This window comes from Bombina bombina, chromosome 2 (genome assembly GCF_027579735.1).
Source record: "Bombina bombina isolate aBomBom1 chromosome 2, aBomBom1.pri, whole genome shotgun sequence".
Classification (NCBI taxonomy): Eukaryota; Metazoa; Chordata; class Amphibia; order Anura; family Bombinatoridae; genus Bombina; species Bombina bombina.
Window position 1 is genome coordinate 796,372,069 of NC_069500.1, and position 16,943 is coordinate 796,389,011.

A 16,943-nucleotide genomic window follows, 5' to 3' on the forward strand; every position below is an offset into this window, starting at 1 on the left:
TTGTAATTTTAGATTAATTTAATCTTAGGTTGTTTTTTTAAGTAATGCTAGGTTTTTTATTTTAATTGTAACTTAGTATTTTTGTTTTTAATGTAATTGGGGTTAATTTAGGGGGTGTTAGGTTAGGGGGCTTAGTAATTAAATTAGTTATTTGCGTTGTGGGGAGTTTGGCAGTTTAGGAGTTAATAGCTTAATTAGGTTTATTGCGATGTGGGGGGATGGAGGTTTAGGGGTTAATAGGTTAATTAGTTACTTTGCAATGTGGGTGGATGGCGGATTAAGAGTTAATAGCTTAATTAGGTTTATTGTTGGGGGTAGGCTGTTTAGGGGTTAATAGTGTAATTAGGTTTATTGTATTGTGGGGGGTTGGTGGATTTGGGGTTAATATGTTAATGAGATACTTTGCGATGTGGGGGTTGGCGGATTAGGGGTTAATATGTTTATTAGCTTTATTGAGATGGGGGGTTGGCAGATTAGGGGTTAATATATTTTATTAGTTATTGCGGTGGGGGATGATGGTTGACAGGTAGCTAGATACTGTGCATGCATTAGGTGTTTGTTAATACTTCCAGGGAGTTACGGTGTTCACATATTCAGCGCAAGGCTTGCTGTGCCTGCCTATGTGTGGCGAGGTGAAAATTGAGTAAAATTTCTCAATTTTCACCGCTTAAGTACTTGTGATACCGACTTGCAACGCGGTTCTATGTTAGTTTATGGGAGTAAAATTAGCAGGCGACGGATGAAATATACGCGTTGCATTTATATGCGGCGCCGTATATGTGATATCAATACCAGACTAAAAACCGTCGTCGCCAGCTTTTGCGGGCGCCACTGCATATGTAATCTCACCCATGGAATCTAATGTACACTGCAGGTATCTGAAGGAAAGTTGCTGCACATGTGTAAATACATTAGTACCGGTATGCAGTGAAAGACAGATATAAACATAGAGGCACCCATGATTTGAGGGAAGCAGCGAATAACCTTAATACTATGCTTACAAAATGTATTTAGTGTTTAATGTCCCTTTAAGATTGTTATGGTAATATGTAACTAGCAATAGCTTTCATCATATTCTGTATCGGAGGGCAGACGGTGTTTTGTAGTAAACAACATAGGCAATCAGTAATGGGTCTCTTCAGAGTTAAAGTGAATGTAAAGTTAACCATATAAGCAAAAGTGAAACGATAGAAGGGAAAAACTGAATGAGAGTTTCATTCATGAAATCGTTAGGATATATTTTTCTTCAGATATATTTCACTAGAAACGCTATAGGGATAAGATCTGAAGCTCCGGTCGCCATTTTCACCAATTGTATGACAGATGAATCATCTGCAATCAACTAATCGTTGTTTCCCCCCTGGGCAGTAATGTTTGTGCAAAGAGGCTGAACCCCCCCGGGGGAAACAACAATTAGTTGATTGCAGATGATTCATCTGTCAAGTAATTGCTGAAAATGGCGACCAGAGCTTCAGATCTTATCCATGTAGCGTTTGTAGTGAACGATATCTGAAGATAAATATATCCTAAGGATTTCATGAATGAAACTCTCATTCAGTTTTTCACTTCTTGCTTATATGGTTAACTTTACATTCACTTTAAACCTACCTGACCCTTTAATGATAGCTTGGCAAACCTCCAATTCACTGTTATCCTTCCTTATAAGGATACCTTAGGCTCTCGTATATGTTTCTTATTGCATAAGGGGTTTTGCACATATTCTATAAAGCAATCAAGCCTACATAAAAAATTACTGTTATTGAACTCACTGTATTTTCTTTTATCATGGTGGATGGTTACTCTTTGGATTGAAACACTACCAACGAAATGTAGTCACAGTCTCAGACCTAAGTAAGCTAATTAAATGAAAATAAAAATATGTATTTAGAACATACCCACACACAAAATATTGTAAAGTAAAAATGCTTTCAAAAATAAAAATGTTAATGGTTTATTTTTAAACTAATTAACAAAATAGTGAGTGAACAGAAGAAAAATTGAAATCAAATCAATATTTGGTGAGACCACTCTTTCTTAATCTATTGTAAAGCATAATTTTCATAAGAGTGGACAATTTAGATGTATCTGCAATTGAAAGCAAATGTGAACATGCATATTTCTGTTATACTTATTATGACTTAAAGGGCATATTTGTAATATGAAAGGGTTTTATGTTCCCCCAGATGGAACATAATATAAAGACTAGGGATGGGCAAATGTTTCACAACATTCAAAAAATGAAACACATTTTAACACATTCTTTTATTTCAAATTTCGAATGCTTGTACAACATTCTAACATTTGTTTAATGTAATAGTGTTTCTAATGATTTTGTTAAAAGGTACTATTCAATTCAAACTTTTCTAATAATTCGATTAGAAGGATACAATATTCGAATAAATTTTTTTTTTATTTCTATATTTGTAAAGTATTTCTAATGCTTTCTTTTAATGTAATATTCAAATTACGCAATATTCTAAATAGAAACATTTGAATCAATATATTTGTATCTATTATGTATCAATTTACTAAATTTCCTAACACATAAACTATTGAACTTCTGAATAGTATTTGTTAAATCGAATGTTACATTGGAAATTTTGAATGTTATATTCAAAATTTCGAATGTTACATTTGAAAATTTCGAATGTGGACATTTGATCTAACTATGAACATTTAAAATCGAAAGTGACATTTGAAAACTCTAAATAGCATTTGATAATATAACATATTTATATTTATATATATATAATAAATATAACATATTTATTTATCTAGTAATACATTTCAAGAGAAACAATTGTATATTGCTAATAAGAGAATGAAGAAACACATTTGTGTATAGATGTTTTAGTTTGGTATTGAAAATTGTTTTACAAATAAAGACTATTGGTCCTATTTATTCAACTGCTGATGCAGCTTTGGGGTCTGTGCGTTAAAGGCTTGCATGAGTGAGTCTGAAAAGATAGTTGTTGTTTTTTTCTAAATTTTATTTATAGTCCAAAACGTAAAAAAACATTGGTTCACATTAGTTCAAACAAGTTGTGACATATATCCACATACATGATAAGTCAACAAAAGAACAATAAAAAACAAATCAGTGACTTAACAATCAAATGTATTGACATTCATCAATTCAAGACAAACTTTTTGTTGTGTCACTATAGGACAAATCAAGAACAACATCAGATACAAAATGTTTTAACCCTCTTAACTGAGGTAAAGAGAAACAGGCATTTATCCATATCACCTAGCTTTTCTTAGCGATCCCCACACTTTCTTTTTTCTTATGTATAAGCTTAGACTGTGATTTTTTCTAAAACGTGACCAGCCTTTACCTTGTTATTCAACATATACCACACTCTACCCTTGAGTACTTACATTTTGCTGGATAGCGAGAACAAAAAGGAGCCATCTCTTTTCTACGAGTATAAGTTTCAAGTGAGTAGTCTTGGAATTTTTTTTTTATACTTTAGATTAACTGTTTTTTCCCCCTATAATGCGCTAAAATTTCCAACTTATCTTGGAAGTGGGAGAGCTTGACAATTATTGGTCTTATCATTACCGTACCATCTGCTCTGTTTTTTCTCTGGCCCTACTGTATGAATTCTTTCCACCATTATTTTGGCCCTGATATTGGGTATTTCTAGAAGAGAATGGAGGGTTTTGCTTATAAATTTATTTAGGTCTTTAAATTCCTGACTCTCCGGGACTCATAATATTCTTAAATTATTTATTTTAGAGCGATCTTCCAGATCGTCTAGTTTCTCTTGCAGTTTCTTAATTGTGGAGTCATAGAGGCGGAATTATCAAGCTCCCAGTTTCCGCGCGAGCCGACAGCATATGCTGTCGGCATTCATCGATGTCTGTCGGACATGATCCGCTGAGCAGATCATGTCGGACAGACCGATGATAAATTGGCCCCATAGTATTTTGTGTCCTGGTCATGTGAATTCATTCTATCTTCAATTTCTGGTATTCTAGCTTCTACCTCATCTAGTCTATTGTTAAATTGTCTTACTTCAATAGATAAGGCTGCAACATCCTGTCTTTTTTGGTCAAAATCGGGTAGCATTGTGGCAGATATTTCTCTTACCAGATGTTGTATAACTATCTTCATTTGGACTGGAGGAATTTATTCTACTTTGCCATCTTGAGATAGTGTATTATTAATTTTGATCTTGTTTTTATCTTTTCTGGGCAGCATTGTGGGAGATTTGTTTTTAACTGAATGGACAAATTTCTCCATGAAAGACCACTGAGATTGTGGATATGTGTTCAAAAGGCTAAGACTCAGATTAAGATGTGAATTTGAAGGTAATCCTTGAGCAGTGAACAATTATCTTCTAATTTGTGAAAATAGAGAATAAAGGTGTAAATATATGTGTAACAAACTCAAAAAAGAGGGAAAAAAGGAGAAACCCTCTGTGATCAATAAGTGAGTAGGTAAAATTACCTTAAGGTGTATTCAAAAAATAAAGTTAGTATGGTGAGTGTTCAAAAATAACTTGTGCTTATGAGGAGAAACATATGAGATTTTTAGCTCCCTTCAAGTTATGCTTTAGAAAAACCTATTCAACTTAATTAGGTTAGTATGACATCTTTCAAGTGTTTAAGATCTTACAATAATTTCAATATAATACAAGAAGTACTTTATGACCGCTTCCACCTATATCCCAATCCAATCCAAACAAGATGTTCTATACACAGGCTAAACCAATAGAAAACAATCCCTGAGCTTTATTTAATAATTGAGGTCTTGCTATGGTTCCTATGAGGTACAAAAAACTTTTTAGCAACCTCCACCTATTTCAGATATTCTATAGGTACTACAGACTGAAAGTATATATTTAACCCCACCTTGAGATTGTGCATAAAATAATTAGACACTAACAGTATAGTTATTCACAATGAAAGATATTTGTGGAAAGAGAGCATTTAAGGTCTTATCTCCCTGTTAGACATGTGTAGTTAAATACTCTATTCAGTGCTTTTTGTCAAACGTAGTATTTCAGAAATAACACTGCTTAAAATAAAACACTTTTATTACATTTTTTACCTAAACCAATACAGAAGTCTATGGTCAGAGATATAGAGAGAATCTCAGCTTCAAGACCCTGCAAGCATGACCACTTTATGTTAAATAAACCTTCTAACTGTTGAATATATTCTGCTGTATTTGGGGAGTAGCTTTGTATTACACACTGGTTCTCCCTTTCCTAAATGAAGGACCATACAAGCTTAAAATTTGTAACACAATAATTGTCCTCTTTAACAGAGTCCACCTGTTTTTCTTTTTTTTCCACTGAGGAGCTTGTGAATCCAAGATTTTTCCAGATTCTAACACAGCAACAGTTTTCTTCACTGTGGGTGTTGAACCCTAAGAGGGAACTTGTGCAGCTCTTTCTGCCTAGGTCAAATAATCAGCTCTGGGTACTGCACACTTGTCATGCCTCAAAAAGTGAACCTTAGGCTTGTAAGTCACAATGGATCTTCACCCACCCTATAGGTAGCCCAGACCCTTTTAACCTTGCTTACTGTGCTTACATCCTCTGGATAGAAAATGAAAGAAGAGATGGTCTCTTAATTGGTTTTCTTCACTGGGGGTTCTGGGGGGGACTTGTCTTAGAAAAGTTGAGTATAATCCCTTATTGGCCTTGGTTTATTTAATGCTACACAAATAGCAAGTTCAAGGGAAATGTACATATGGAGATGTCCCACAAAATCTTCACCCTCCCGCAGCAAGCTTCCCAGACTCACTTAACCAGGTGACCTTATAGATTTCTACACGCCAGCAAGATGGATAACATTTTGTTGTGAATATAGCATACCAAGTTTTTGAGTCTGTGTCCAGGAGACTCTATATGGCCTATATAAAAGGATTACCGGACCAAGCAACAGGTGGGGTGCTTGTAAGATATCCTTGCTGCTTCTCTCTGTGGCTATTCTCAAGCAGGGGTACCCACAAGGGAGTGTGACAGGCAGCGTGTGGGAGCGACAGCAGCAGTCTCTTTTTCGGGCTTCACTTCAGCCCCTTTGCTTGCTTACGAGAAAGATCTGTGTGTACGTCAGATCTGCTGACGTACCTACCAGAACCTCTCACCAGCTTCTGTCTGTCTCATGCCCTTCATGCAGGGTCGGCTCTAAGGGGGGGCATTGGGGGGCAATGCCCCCCAAATGGAATGCTGTGCCCCCCAGGGCAAAAGAAGTGATTTAAAAAAAATAATTTAAATTTAAAAGTGACGGAACGTCCAGGGTCCCAAATGTCGCATCAACTATTTGCAGCCACTGGACCCTGGAGATCCGCCACTGGAGGGCCCAGCTAATCTCTTTACTCTCCTCTATGTACAACCAGATAACAAATAAAGTTGCATTTCCCTGCTGGTGCTCTCATAGTTAACCTAGGGCTTGCAATGCCCCTCCTCCTGCTAGCCCACTTACTACTGAGTTGCAGTGAGATTATGACATCATCAGACCTCTGCAGGAAGTGCTGGGAGAAGCTAATAGTCAGTGAGAGGGAAGGCAGAAGTAATTTTGTGAAAACACAGCCGTATAACCAATGTGTGTGAGAGTAGTATCCCTTCCCTATTGTGCTTTATATCCTGGCAGCCACAGATAGAAGAAGCAAATTGGGAATTCCTTGGTTTCCCCACTGCAGGTCACAGTGTGTGTGTGTGTGTGTGTGTGTGTGTGTGTGTGTGTGTATATATATATATATATGTGTGTGTGTGTGTGTGTATATGTGTATATATATAATTTGTGTGTATATACATACTGTATATACTGTGTGTGTGCTAGTAAATATCATTAATAATATCTGTACAAGTAATGTACTGCTTGGCACTCAAACTTATTGTCACGTAAAAGCTTATTTGATCATTAGTAGGGTCATTGGTAGGGCTACACATGCAAACAGTGTCCACTGGCTGTGTCATATGTGGGAGACATTCCTGAGATATGACAAATGTAACCCCTGCACTTCCATAAATCTGGTAAATGTAACTGCTGCGGCATTGCCAGACATCTTATAAATGTAACCCCTATACTCCTTGAGATATGACACATGTAACCGCTGCACTTCCAGAAATATAAACAAATCTAACTCCTGCACAGCCAGAGATCTGATAAATGTAACCCCTGGACTGCCACAGTAGGTCTGCTCTTATTTTGACTCTCATACATGCTTTTTAAATGCGTGCCCCCTCGTGAAAAAAAAATGCCCCCCCATTTCATTCATTCTGGAGCCGACCCTGCCTTCATGGGAGAGTTGAAAAGACAGTTAAAGGGACAGTATAGTCATAATTAGACATTCATGATTTAGAAAGAGCATACAATAAACAACTTTCCAATTTACTTCTATTATTAAATTTGATTCCTTCTAATGTTATCCTTTGCTGAAAGTGTGGCAGAGTTAAAAGATTTTTTTTGGCCTTTGATAAATGAAACCCCATGCCTGGTATGATTCTGCTTTGTGATAACACTAAATAGCCATGAAATACCCATTTTGGCAGCTTTACAATATAGGATCATGTTAGAGGAGTGAGTTGGTATTTGTGTTTTATTTATACTGAATATAAGAAATACATATAAAAGGTATAAATAATATTATGTAATATAAGTGATATAAGTAAGTGCAAAGATTTTATGAATATACAAAAAATAATTAGTGCTAACTGAGCTTCCTAATCTTTTATAAGCATCAATAATTCCCAGTTTGACTGATATCTGGAACAGCAAAAGATTGCAGTAACCTAGCATAAAACATCATTTTTATTATTTGAATAATATAATAATATCTTCTTTATATCACTTAGTAGGAACCCAGCGTAACAAGACAAGACCGTTTCTAAAATATTATGAATTCCTATCATATGACCACAATGCCCTAGATGAGAATCACATGAGATCTAAAAGAGCCACACAGCAAGAGGAAAGAACAGTTTCCTTGGAGTTCTTGGCATATAGAAGGTAAAGACAAGCAAATGTATTTTACTATCTACTTGGTACGGTCACTTAGTAACAAATCACGCAGCATGGCAAATAGATCTGCAGCTCTGTCTAGTTGTGCAAAGTGTGTGACTATTATTTTACCTACAAATTATACAAAAAATGCCTACAATACAACTGTCATAGGCAGGACAATGGTACTGAGACAACTGTGTCTGACTTATCTTGTATCCCTTTTTAAAGAAATGCTGGTGATGAGCCAATAGATCACTGGCAGATTTAATAGGACTGATTTTATGGTTTTTCCCATTTTGGGGGAAAAATAATGCCATTTAGCTAACATTAGCATAAATAATTATGCTGTTTAGCTCAGAAACTTAGACAGCTAGAGCTAGGACTGATTTAGTTTATTATTTATTTAAATAAGATTCTCACTCACTTAGAAGCAGTTTCACCAGAACAGGGCCTTACTTTTCTGGGCCACACCATTAAAATTCCAAGGGCAAGATTACATATGCGGCGTCGCCCGCAAAAGCCAGCGCCGCCGGTTTTTATGCAATTTTGGTATCACATATACAGCGCCGCATATAAATGCGGAACGTATATTTCACCCGTCAGCCGCAATATATATTTCCATAAGCTAACATAGAACTGCGTCACAAATCGGTATCACATATTCAGCGCAAGGACTTACGCGGCGAAAATTGAGAAATTTTACTCCATTGTTACCTCGCCACACATAGGCAGGCGCAGCAAGTACTTAGTATGTGAGCACCGTAACTACCGTAACTGCCTGAAAATATTAACTAACACCTAACACATGCGCAATATCTATCTACCTCCTGAAAATAACTGAAACCCAACGCATGCGCAATATCTACCCGTCAACCACAATCCCCCACTGTAATGCCTAATAAAGTATATTAACCCCTAATCTGCCATTAACCCACATCTGAACTAATAATAGTATTAATCCCTAAATTAACAACTCCCCACAACGCAATATCCCTAATTAAACTATTAATCCCTAATCCGCCATTCACACACATCGCAAACTACCTAATAAATGTATTAATCCCTAAATCCGCCAACCCCAACATCGCAAACTACCTATTAAAGCTATTAACCCCTAATCTGCCAAACTCACACAACGCAATAATGCTAATAAATCTATTAACCCCTAAACCGCCAAATCCCACAACGCAAATAACTAATTAATAAGCCCCCTAACCTAACACCCCCTAAATTAACCCCATTACATAAATTAAAATAATACTAAATTACAATTAAAATAAAAAAACTAACATTACTTATTAAAGATAAAAAATTATCGCCTAGATAACGAGTTTTGCGTTAACAGGGGTGCGGTGCTAACGAGCAGTTTATGCTCACAGCTCACTTACAGACAGCGCTGGTATTACGGGTTTTTACAAACCCGGCGTTAACCGCAAAAAAGTGAGCGTAGAGCAAAATTTAGCTCCACATCTCACCTCAATACAAGCGCTGCTTACGTTAGCGGTGAGCTGGTAAAACGTGCTCGTGCACGATTTCCCCATAGCAAGCGTTAGGTGTTAGTTAATATTTTCAGGCAGTTACGGTAGTTACGATGCTCACATACTAAGTACTTGCTGCGCCTGCCTATGTGTGGCGAGGTAAAAATTGAGTAAAATTTCTCCATTTTCGCTGCGTAAGTCCTTGCGCTGAATATGTGATACCGATTTGCGACGCGGTTCTATGTTAGCTTATGGAAATAAATATTGCGGCTGACGGGTGAAATATACGTTCCGCATTTATATGCGGCGCTGTACAGAGAGTGCAGAATTATTAGGCAAATGAGTATTTTGACCACATCATCCTCTTTATGCATGTTGTCTTACTCCAAGCTGTATAGGCTCGAAAGCCTACTACCAATTAAGCATATTAGGTGATGTGCATCTCTGTAATGAGAAGGGGTGTGGTCTAATGACATCAACACCCTATATCAGGTGTGCATAATTATTAGGCAACTTCCTTTCCTTTGGCAAAATGGGTCAAAAGAAGGACTTGACAGGCTCAGAAAAGTCAAAAATAGTGAGATATCTTGCAGAGGGATGCAGCACTCTTAAAATTGCAAAGCTTCTGAAGCGTGATCATCGAACAATCAAGCGTTTCATTCAAAATAGTCAACAGGGTCGCAAGAAGCGTGTGGAAAAACCAAGGCGCAAAATAACTGCCCATGAAGTGAGAAAAGTCAAGCGTGCAGCTGCCAAGATGCCACTTGCCACCAGTTTGGCCATATTTCAGAGCTGCAACATCACTGGAGTGCCCAAAAGCGCAAGGTGTGCAATACTCAGAGACATGGCCAAGGTAAGAAAGGCTGAAAGACGACCACCACTGAACAAGACACACAAGCTGAAACGTCAAGACTGGGCCAAGAAATATCTCAAGACTGATTTTTCTAAGGTTTTATGGACTGATGAAATGAGAGTGAGTCTTGATGGGCCAGATGGATGGGCCCGTGGCTGGATTGGTAAAGGGCAGAGAGCTCCAGTCCGACTCAGACGCCAGCAAGGTGGAGGTGGAGTACTGGTTTGGGCTGGTATCATCAAAGATGAGCTTGTGGGGCCTTTTCGGGTTGAGGATGGAGTCAAGCTCAACTCCCAGTCCTACTGCCAGTTTCTGGAAGACACCTTCTTCAAGCAGTGGTACAGGAAGAAGTCTGCATCCTTCAAGAAAAACATGATTTTCATGCAGGACAATGCTCCATCACACGCGTCCAAGTACTCCACAGCGTGGCTGGCAAGAAAGGGTATAAAAGAAGAAAATCTAATGACATGGCCTCCTTGTTCACCTGATCTGAACCCCATTGAGAACCTGTGGTCCATCATCAAATGTGAGATTTACAAGGAGGGAAAACAGTACACCTCTCTGAACAGTGTCTGGGAGGCTGTGGTTGCTGCTGCACGCAATGTTGATGGTGAACAGATCAAAACACTGACAGAATCCATGGATGGCAGGCTTTTGAGTGTGCTTGCAAAGAAAGGTGGCTATATTGGTCACTGATTTGTTTTTGTTTTGTTTTTGAATGTCAGAAATGTATATTTGTGAATGTTGAGATGTTATATTGGTTTCACTGGTAAAAAGAAATAATTGAAATGGGTATATATTTGTTTTTTGTTAAGTTGCCTAATAATTATGCACAGTAATAGTCACCTGCACACACAGATATCCCCCTAAAATAGCTATAACTAAAAACAAACTAAAAACTACTTCCAAAACTATTCAGCTTTGATATTAATGAGTTTTTTGGGTTCATTGAGAACATGGTTGTTGTTCAATAATAAAATTAATCCTCAAAAATACAACTTGCCTAATAATTCTGCACTCCCTGTATATGTGATACCAATCAGCCAATAGGATTGAACTGGCATTCTATTGGCCGATTGGAACAGCCAATAGAATGCCAGCTCAATCCTATTGGCTGATTGGATCAGCCAATAGGATTGAACTTCAATCCTATTGGCTGATTGCATCAGCCAATAGGATATTTTCTACCTTAATTCCGATTGGCTGATAGAATTCTATCAGCCAATAGGAATTGAAGGGACGCCATCTTGGATGACGTCATTTAAAGGAACCTTCATTCTGTGTTTAGCCATCGGAAGAAGAGGATGCTCCGCGTCGGATGTCTTGAAGATGGACCCGCTCCGCGCCGGATGGATGAAGATAGAAGATGCCGTCTGGATGAAAACATCTGCCCGTCTGGAGGACCACTTCCCCCAGCTTGGATGAAGACTTCTCCCGGCTTCGTTGAGGACTTCGGCCCGGTTGGGTGAAGACATCTCATGGTAAGGTGATCTTCAGGGGGTTAGTGTTAGGTTTTTTTAAGGAGGGACTGGGTGGGTTTTAGAGTAGGGCTGGTTGTGTGGGTGGTGGGTTTTAATGTTGGGTGGAATTGTAATTTTTTTTCAGGTAAAAAAGCTGATTACTTTGGGGCAATGCCACGCAAAAGGCCCTTTTAAGGGCTATTTGTAATTTAGTGTAGGGTAGGGCTTTTTTATTTTGGGGGGGCTTTTTTTATTTTGTTAGGGGATTAGGTGTAATTAGTTTAAAAATCTTGTAATTTGTTTATTATTTTCTGTAATTTAGTGTTTTTTTTTTTTTGTACTTTAGATAATTTTATTTAATTGTAATTAATTGTATTTAATTTAGGTAATTAATTTAATTGTTGTGTAGTGTTAGGTGTAATTGTAACTTAGGTTAGGTTTTATTTTACAGGTAAATTTGTCTTTATTTTAACTAGGTAGTTATTAAATAGTTAATAACTATTTAATAACTATTGTACCTAGTTAAAATAAATACAAAGTCACCTGTAAAATAAAAATAAACCCTAAACTAGCTACAATGTAACTATTAGTTATATTGTAGCTAGCTTAGGGTTTATTTTATAGGTAAGTATTTAGTTTTAAATAGGAATTATTTAGTTAATTGTAGTAATTTTATTTAGATTTATTTAAATTATATTTAAGTTAGGTGGGTTTAGGGTTAGACTTAGGTTTAGGGGTTAATAACTTTATTATAGTGGCGGCGACGTTGGGGGCGGCAGATTAGGGGTTAATAAATGTAGCTAGGTGGCGGCGATGTAAGGGCCAGCAGATTAGGGGTTAATAATATTTAACTAGTATTTGCGATGCGGGAGTGCGGAGGTTTAGGGATTAATATATTTATTATAGTGGCGGCGATGTCCGGTTCGGCAGATTAGGGGTTAAAATATTTATTTTAGTGTTTGCGATGCAGGAAGGCCTCGGTTTAGGGGTTAATAGGTAATTTATGGGTGTTAGTGTACTTTTTAGCACTTTAGTTAAGAGTTTTATGCTACAGCGTTGTACCATAAAACTCTTAACTACTGACGGCGCTATGCAAGTCCCATTGAAAATCTAGGATACGCAATTGACGTAAGTGGATTTGCAGTATTTCCGAGTCTGGCCAAAAAAGTGAGGGGTACACCTGTACCTGCAAGACTCGTAGTACCAGCGGGCGTTAAAAAGCAGCGTTGGGACCAGCTAACACTGCTTTTTAAGCCTAACGCAAGACTCGTAATCTAGCCGTATGTTTAAATTAAGCTAAAATTATATAAAATAAAAAAACATTACATAAAATAATAAACAAAATATAATAAACAAAATTATCACAAATAAAAAAATTATACCTAATCCCTTTCAAAATAAAAAGCCCCCCTAAATAAAAACACCCCCTAATCTAATACTAAACTACCAATAGCCCTTAAAAGGGCCTTTTGTAGGGCATTGCCCTAAGTTAAACAGCTATTTTCCTTGAAAAAATACTAAGTCCCCTCTCCAACAATAAAAACCCCCACCCACCAAACTTCCCAAAATAAAAATCCTAAACTACCCATGGGCATTTGTATGAGCATTGGCCTTAAAAGGGCATTCAGCTCTTGTAAGATTGCCCAAAGTCCCTAATCTAAAAAAAATATTAATTCTAGATACGTACTCACGGTTCCTGAAGTCCGGCGGAGATGGTCCTGTTCCAGACGGTGAAGTCTTCTTCCAAGCGGGGACCTCTTCTTTCTTCATCCAGCACCAAGGACCGGCGACAGCGGAGCCATGGAGTGTGGAGTATCCTCTTTGTACGATCGCCGCCGTACACTGACTATTGAATGCAAGGTATGCAGTTATAAATTGCGTCCCTTGCTTTCCTATTGGCTGATTTGATTCTTCAAATCTATTAACTTCTAAACCGTCAAACCCCACAACGCAAATAACTAATCACCAAGCCCCCTAACCTAACACCCCTAAATTAACCCCATTACATAAATTAAAATAATACTAAATTACAATTGAAATAAAAAAAACTAAAAATACAAAAAATAAATGTAATCGCGCCCCAGATAAGTATTATTATTATTGCCCAATACCAAAGTTGCCTTTCCTCTTCTGATAATCAAGTAATAAAAATAAGAGATTGTCTTGTGTTTAAATTTTTGCTGTCTAGTGCAAACAAACATGTCACATTCATTTAGGCCTAGATTTGGAGTTTGGCGTTAGCCGTGAAAACCAGCGTTAGAGGCTCCTAACGCTGGTTTTAGGCTAACTCTGGTATTTGGAGTCACTCAAAAAAGGGTCTAACGCTCACTTTTCAGCCGCGACTTTTCCATACCGCAGATCCCCTTACGTAAATTGCGTATCCTATCTTTTCAATGGGATTTTTCTAACTCCGGTATTTAGAGTCGTGGCTGAAGTGAGCGTTAGAACTCTAACGACAAAACTCCAGCCGCAGGAAAAAAGTCAGTAGTTAAGAGCTTTCTGGGCTAACGCCGGTTCATAAAGCTCTTAACTACTGTACTCTAAAGTACACTAACACCCATAAACTACCTATGTACCCCTAAACCGAGGTCCCCCCACATCGCCGACACTCGATAAAAAATTTTTAACCCCTAATCTGCCGACCGCCAACTACGTTATCCTTATGTACCCCTAATCTGCTGCCCCTAACACCGCCGACCCCTATATTATATTTAGTAACCCCTAACCTGCCCCCCACAACGTCGCCGCCAGCTACCTACACTTATTAACCCCTAATCTGCCGACCGCAAAGCGCCGCCACCTACGTTATCCTTATGTACCCCTAATCTGCTGCCCCTAACACCGCCGACCCCTATATTATATTTATTAACCCCTAATCTGCCCCCCACAATGTCGCCTCCACCTGCCTACACTTATTAACCCCTAATCTGCCAACCGGACCACACCGCTATTATAATAAAGTTATTAACCCCTAATCCGCCTCACTAACCCTATAATAAATAGTATTAACCCCTAATCTGCCCTCCCTAACATCGCCGACACCTAACTTCAATTATTAACCCCTAATCTGCCGACCGGAGCTCACCGCTATTCTAATAAATGTATTTACCCCTAAAGCTAAGTCTAACCCTAACACTAACACCCCCCTAAATTAAATATAATTTACATCTAACGAAATTAATTAACTCTTATTAAATAAATTATTCCTATTTAAAGCTAAATACTTACCTGTAAAATAAATCCTAATATAGCTACAATATAAATTATAATTACATTGTAGCTATTTTAGGATTAATATTTATTTTACAGGCAACTTTGTAATTATTTTAACCAGGTACAATAGCTATTAAATAGTTAAGAACTATTTAATAGTTACCTAGTTAAAATAATTACAAAATTACCTGTAAAATAAATCCTAACCTAAGTTACAATTAAACCTAACACTATACTATCATTAAATTAATTAAATAAAATACCTACAATTACCTACAATTAAACCTAACACTACACTATCAATAAATTAATTAAATACAATACCTACAATTACCTACAATTAAACCTAACACTACACTATCAATACATTAATTAAATACAAAACCTACAAATAATTACAATGAAATAAACTAACTAAAGTACAAAAAATAAAAAAGAACTAAGTTACAAAAAATAAAAAAATATCTACAAACATAAGAAAAATATTACAACAATTTTAAACTAATTACACCTACTCTAAGCCCCCTAATAAAACAACAAAGCCCCCCAAAATAAAAAATGCCCTACCCTATTCTAAATTACTAAAGTTAAAAGCTCTTTTACCTTACCAGCCCTGAACAGGGCCCTTTACGGGGCATGCCCCAAGAAGTTCAGCTCTTTTGCCTGTAAAAAAAACATACAATACCCCCCAACATTACAACCCACCACCCACATACCCCTAATCTAACCCAAACCCCCCTTAAATAAACCTAACACTAAGCCCCTGAAGATCTTCCTACCTTGTCTTCACCATACCAGGTTCACCGATCGGTCCTGAAGAGCTCCTCCGATGTCCTGATCCTGAAGATGTCCATGATCCGGTAGAAGTCTTCATCCAAGCGGGGCAGAAGAGGTCTTCCATCCGATTGAAGTCTTCATCCAGGCGGCATCTTCTATCGACATCCATCTGGAACGGAGCGGCAGCATCCTGAAGACCTCCGACGCGGAACATCCATCCTGGCCGACGACTGAACGACGAATGACGGTTCCTTTAAATGACGTCATCCAAGATGGCGTCCCTCGAATTCCGATTGGCTGATAGGATTCTATCAGCCAATCGAATTAAGGTAGGAATATTCTGATTGGCTGATGGAATCAGCCAATCAGATTTAGCTCGCATTCTATTGGCTGATCGGAACAGCCAATAGAATACGAGCTCAATCTGATTGGCTGATTGGATCAGCCAATCGGATTGAACTTGATTCTGATTGGCTGATTCCATCAGCCAATCAGAATATTCCTACCTTAATTCCGATTGGCTGATAGAATCCTATCAGCCAATCGGAATTCGAGGGACGCCATCTTGGATGACGTCATTTAAAGGAACCGTCATTCGTCGTTCAGTCGTCGGCCAGGATGGATGTTCCGCGTCGGAGGTCTTCAATATGCTGCCACTTAGTTCCAGATGGATGTCGATAGAAGATGCCGATAGTTTCTAAATGAAGAGAAATTTTAGGTTTTGAGGAATATTGTTTCAGATGTTTATCTATGGCCTGTGATAGGAAATCTATTATAAGGAACTATAAACATTTGATTTTTTTTAGTAGATACATTATATATTGGGACCTAATATATTTTGTGAGACTTTTTAAATATTTGAAAATATTCTCTGTAAGTTGTTTTTTTTACAAAGTGTCTCAATATTTGGTCGAGGCTCCTCTAGGCGTTTTATTTTCTCACTCTCTCTCATATCAACAAAAAAACACAGAGAAAACTAATATTCATTTATTTTTACAGCAGACACACATTTATTTTTACAGCATTAATAAATTCTTGCTATGTTTGCAACCCCCCCCAATCCATGACCCTTCATATTCTGATTTTCTAAAGGACATAAAAAACTAAATAAATGTTAAATAGAATGATGTTTCTAAAATATTGAAAAAAATAAGTGTAGTTTTAGGGTCCAATTTATCAATCCCTGTATGCATCTGTTTT

At 37.5% G+C, this 16,943-nt stretch overlaps 1 protein-coding gene across 1 annotated transcript in view; it reads left to right on the forward strand.

Annotated features, from left to right (window-relative positions):
- The window catches only part of LOC128648022 (disintegrin and metalloproteinase domain-containing protein 10-like), a 140,100-nt gene that overhangs the window by 5,768 nt on the left and 117,389 nt on the right, over positions 1-16,943 (forward strand). Inside the window, exon 2 of the mRNA XM_053700709.1 lies at positions 7,815-7,968. Coding sequence (XP_053556684.1) covers positions 7,815-7,968 — 154 coding nt within the window. The remainder of the gene's footprint in view (positions 1-7,814; positions 7,969-16,943) is intronic.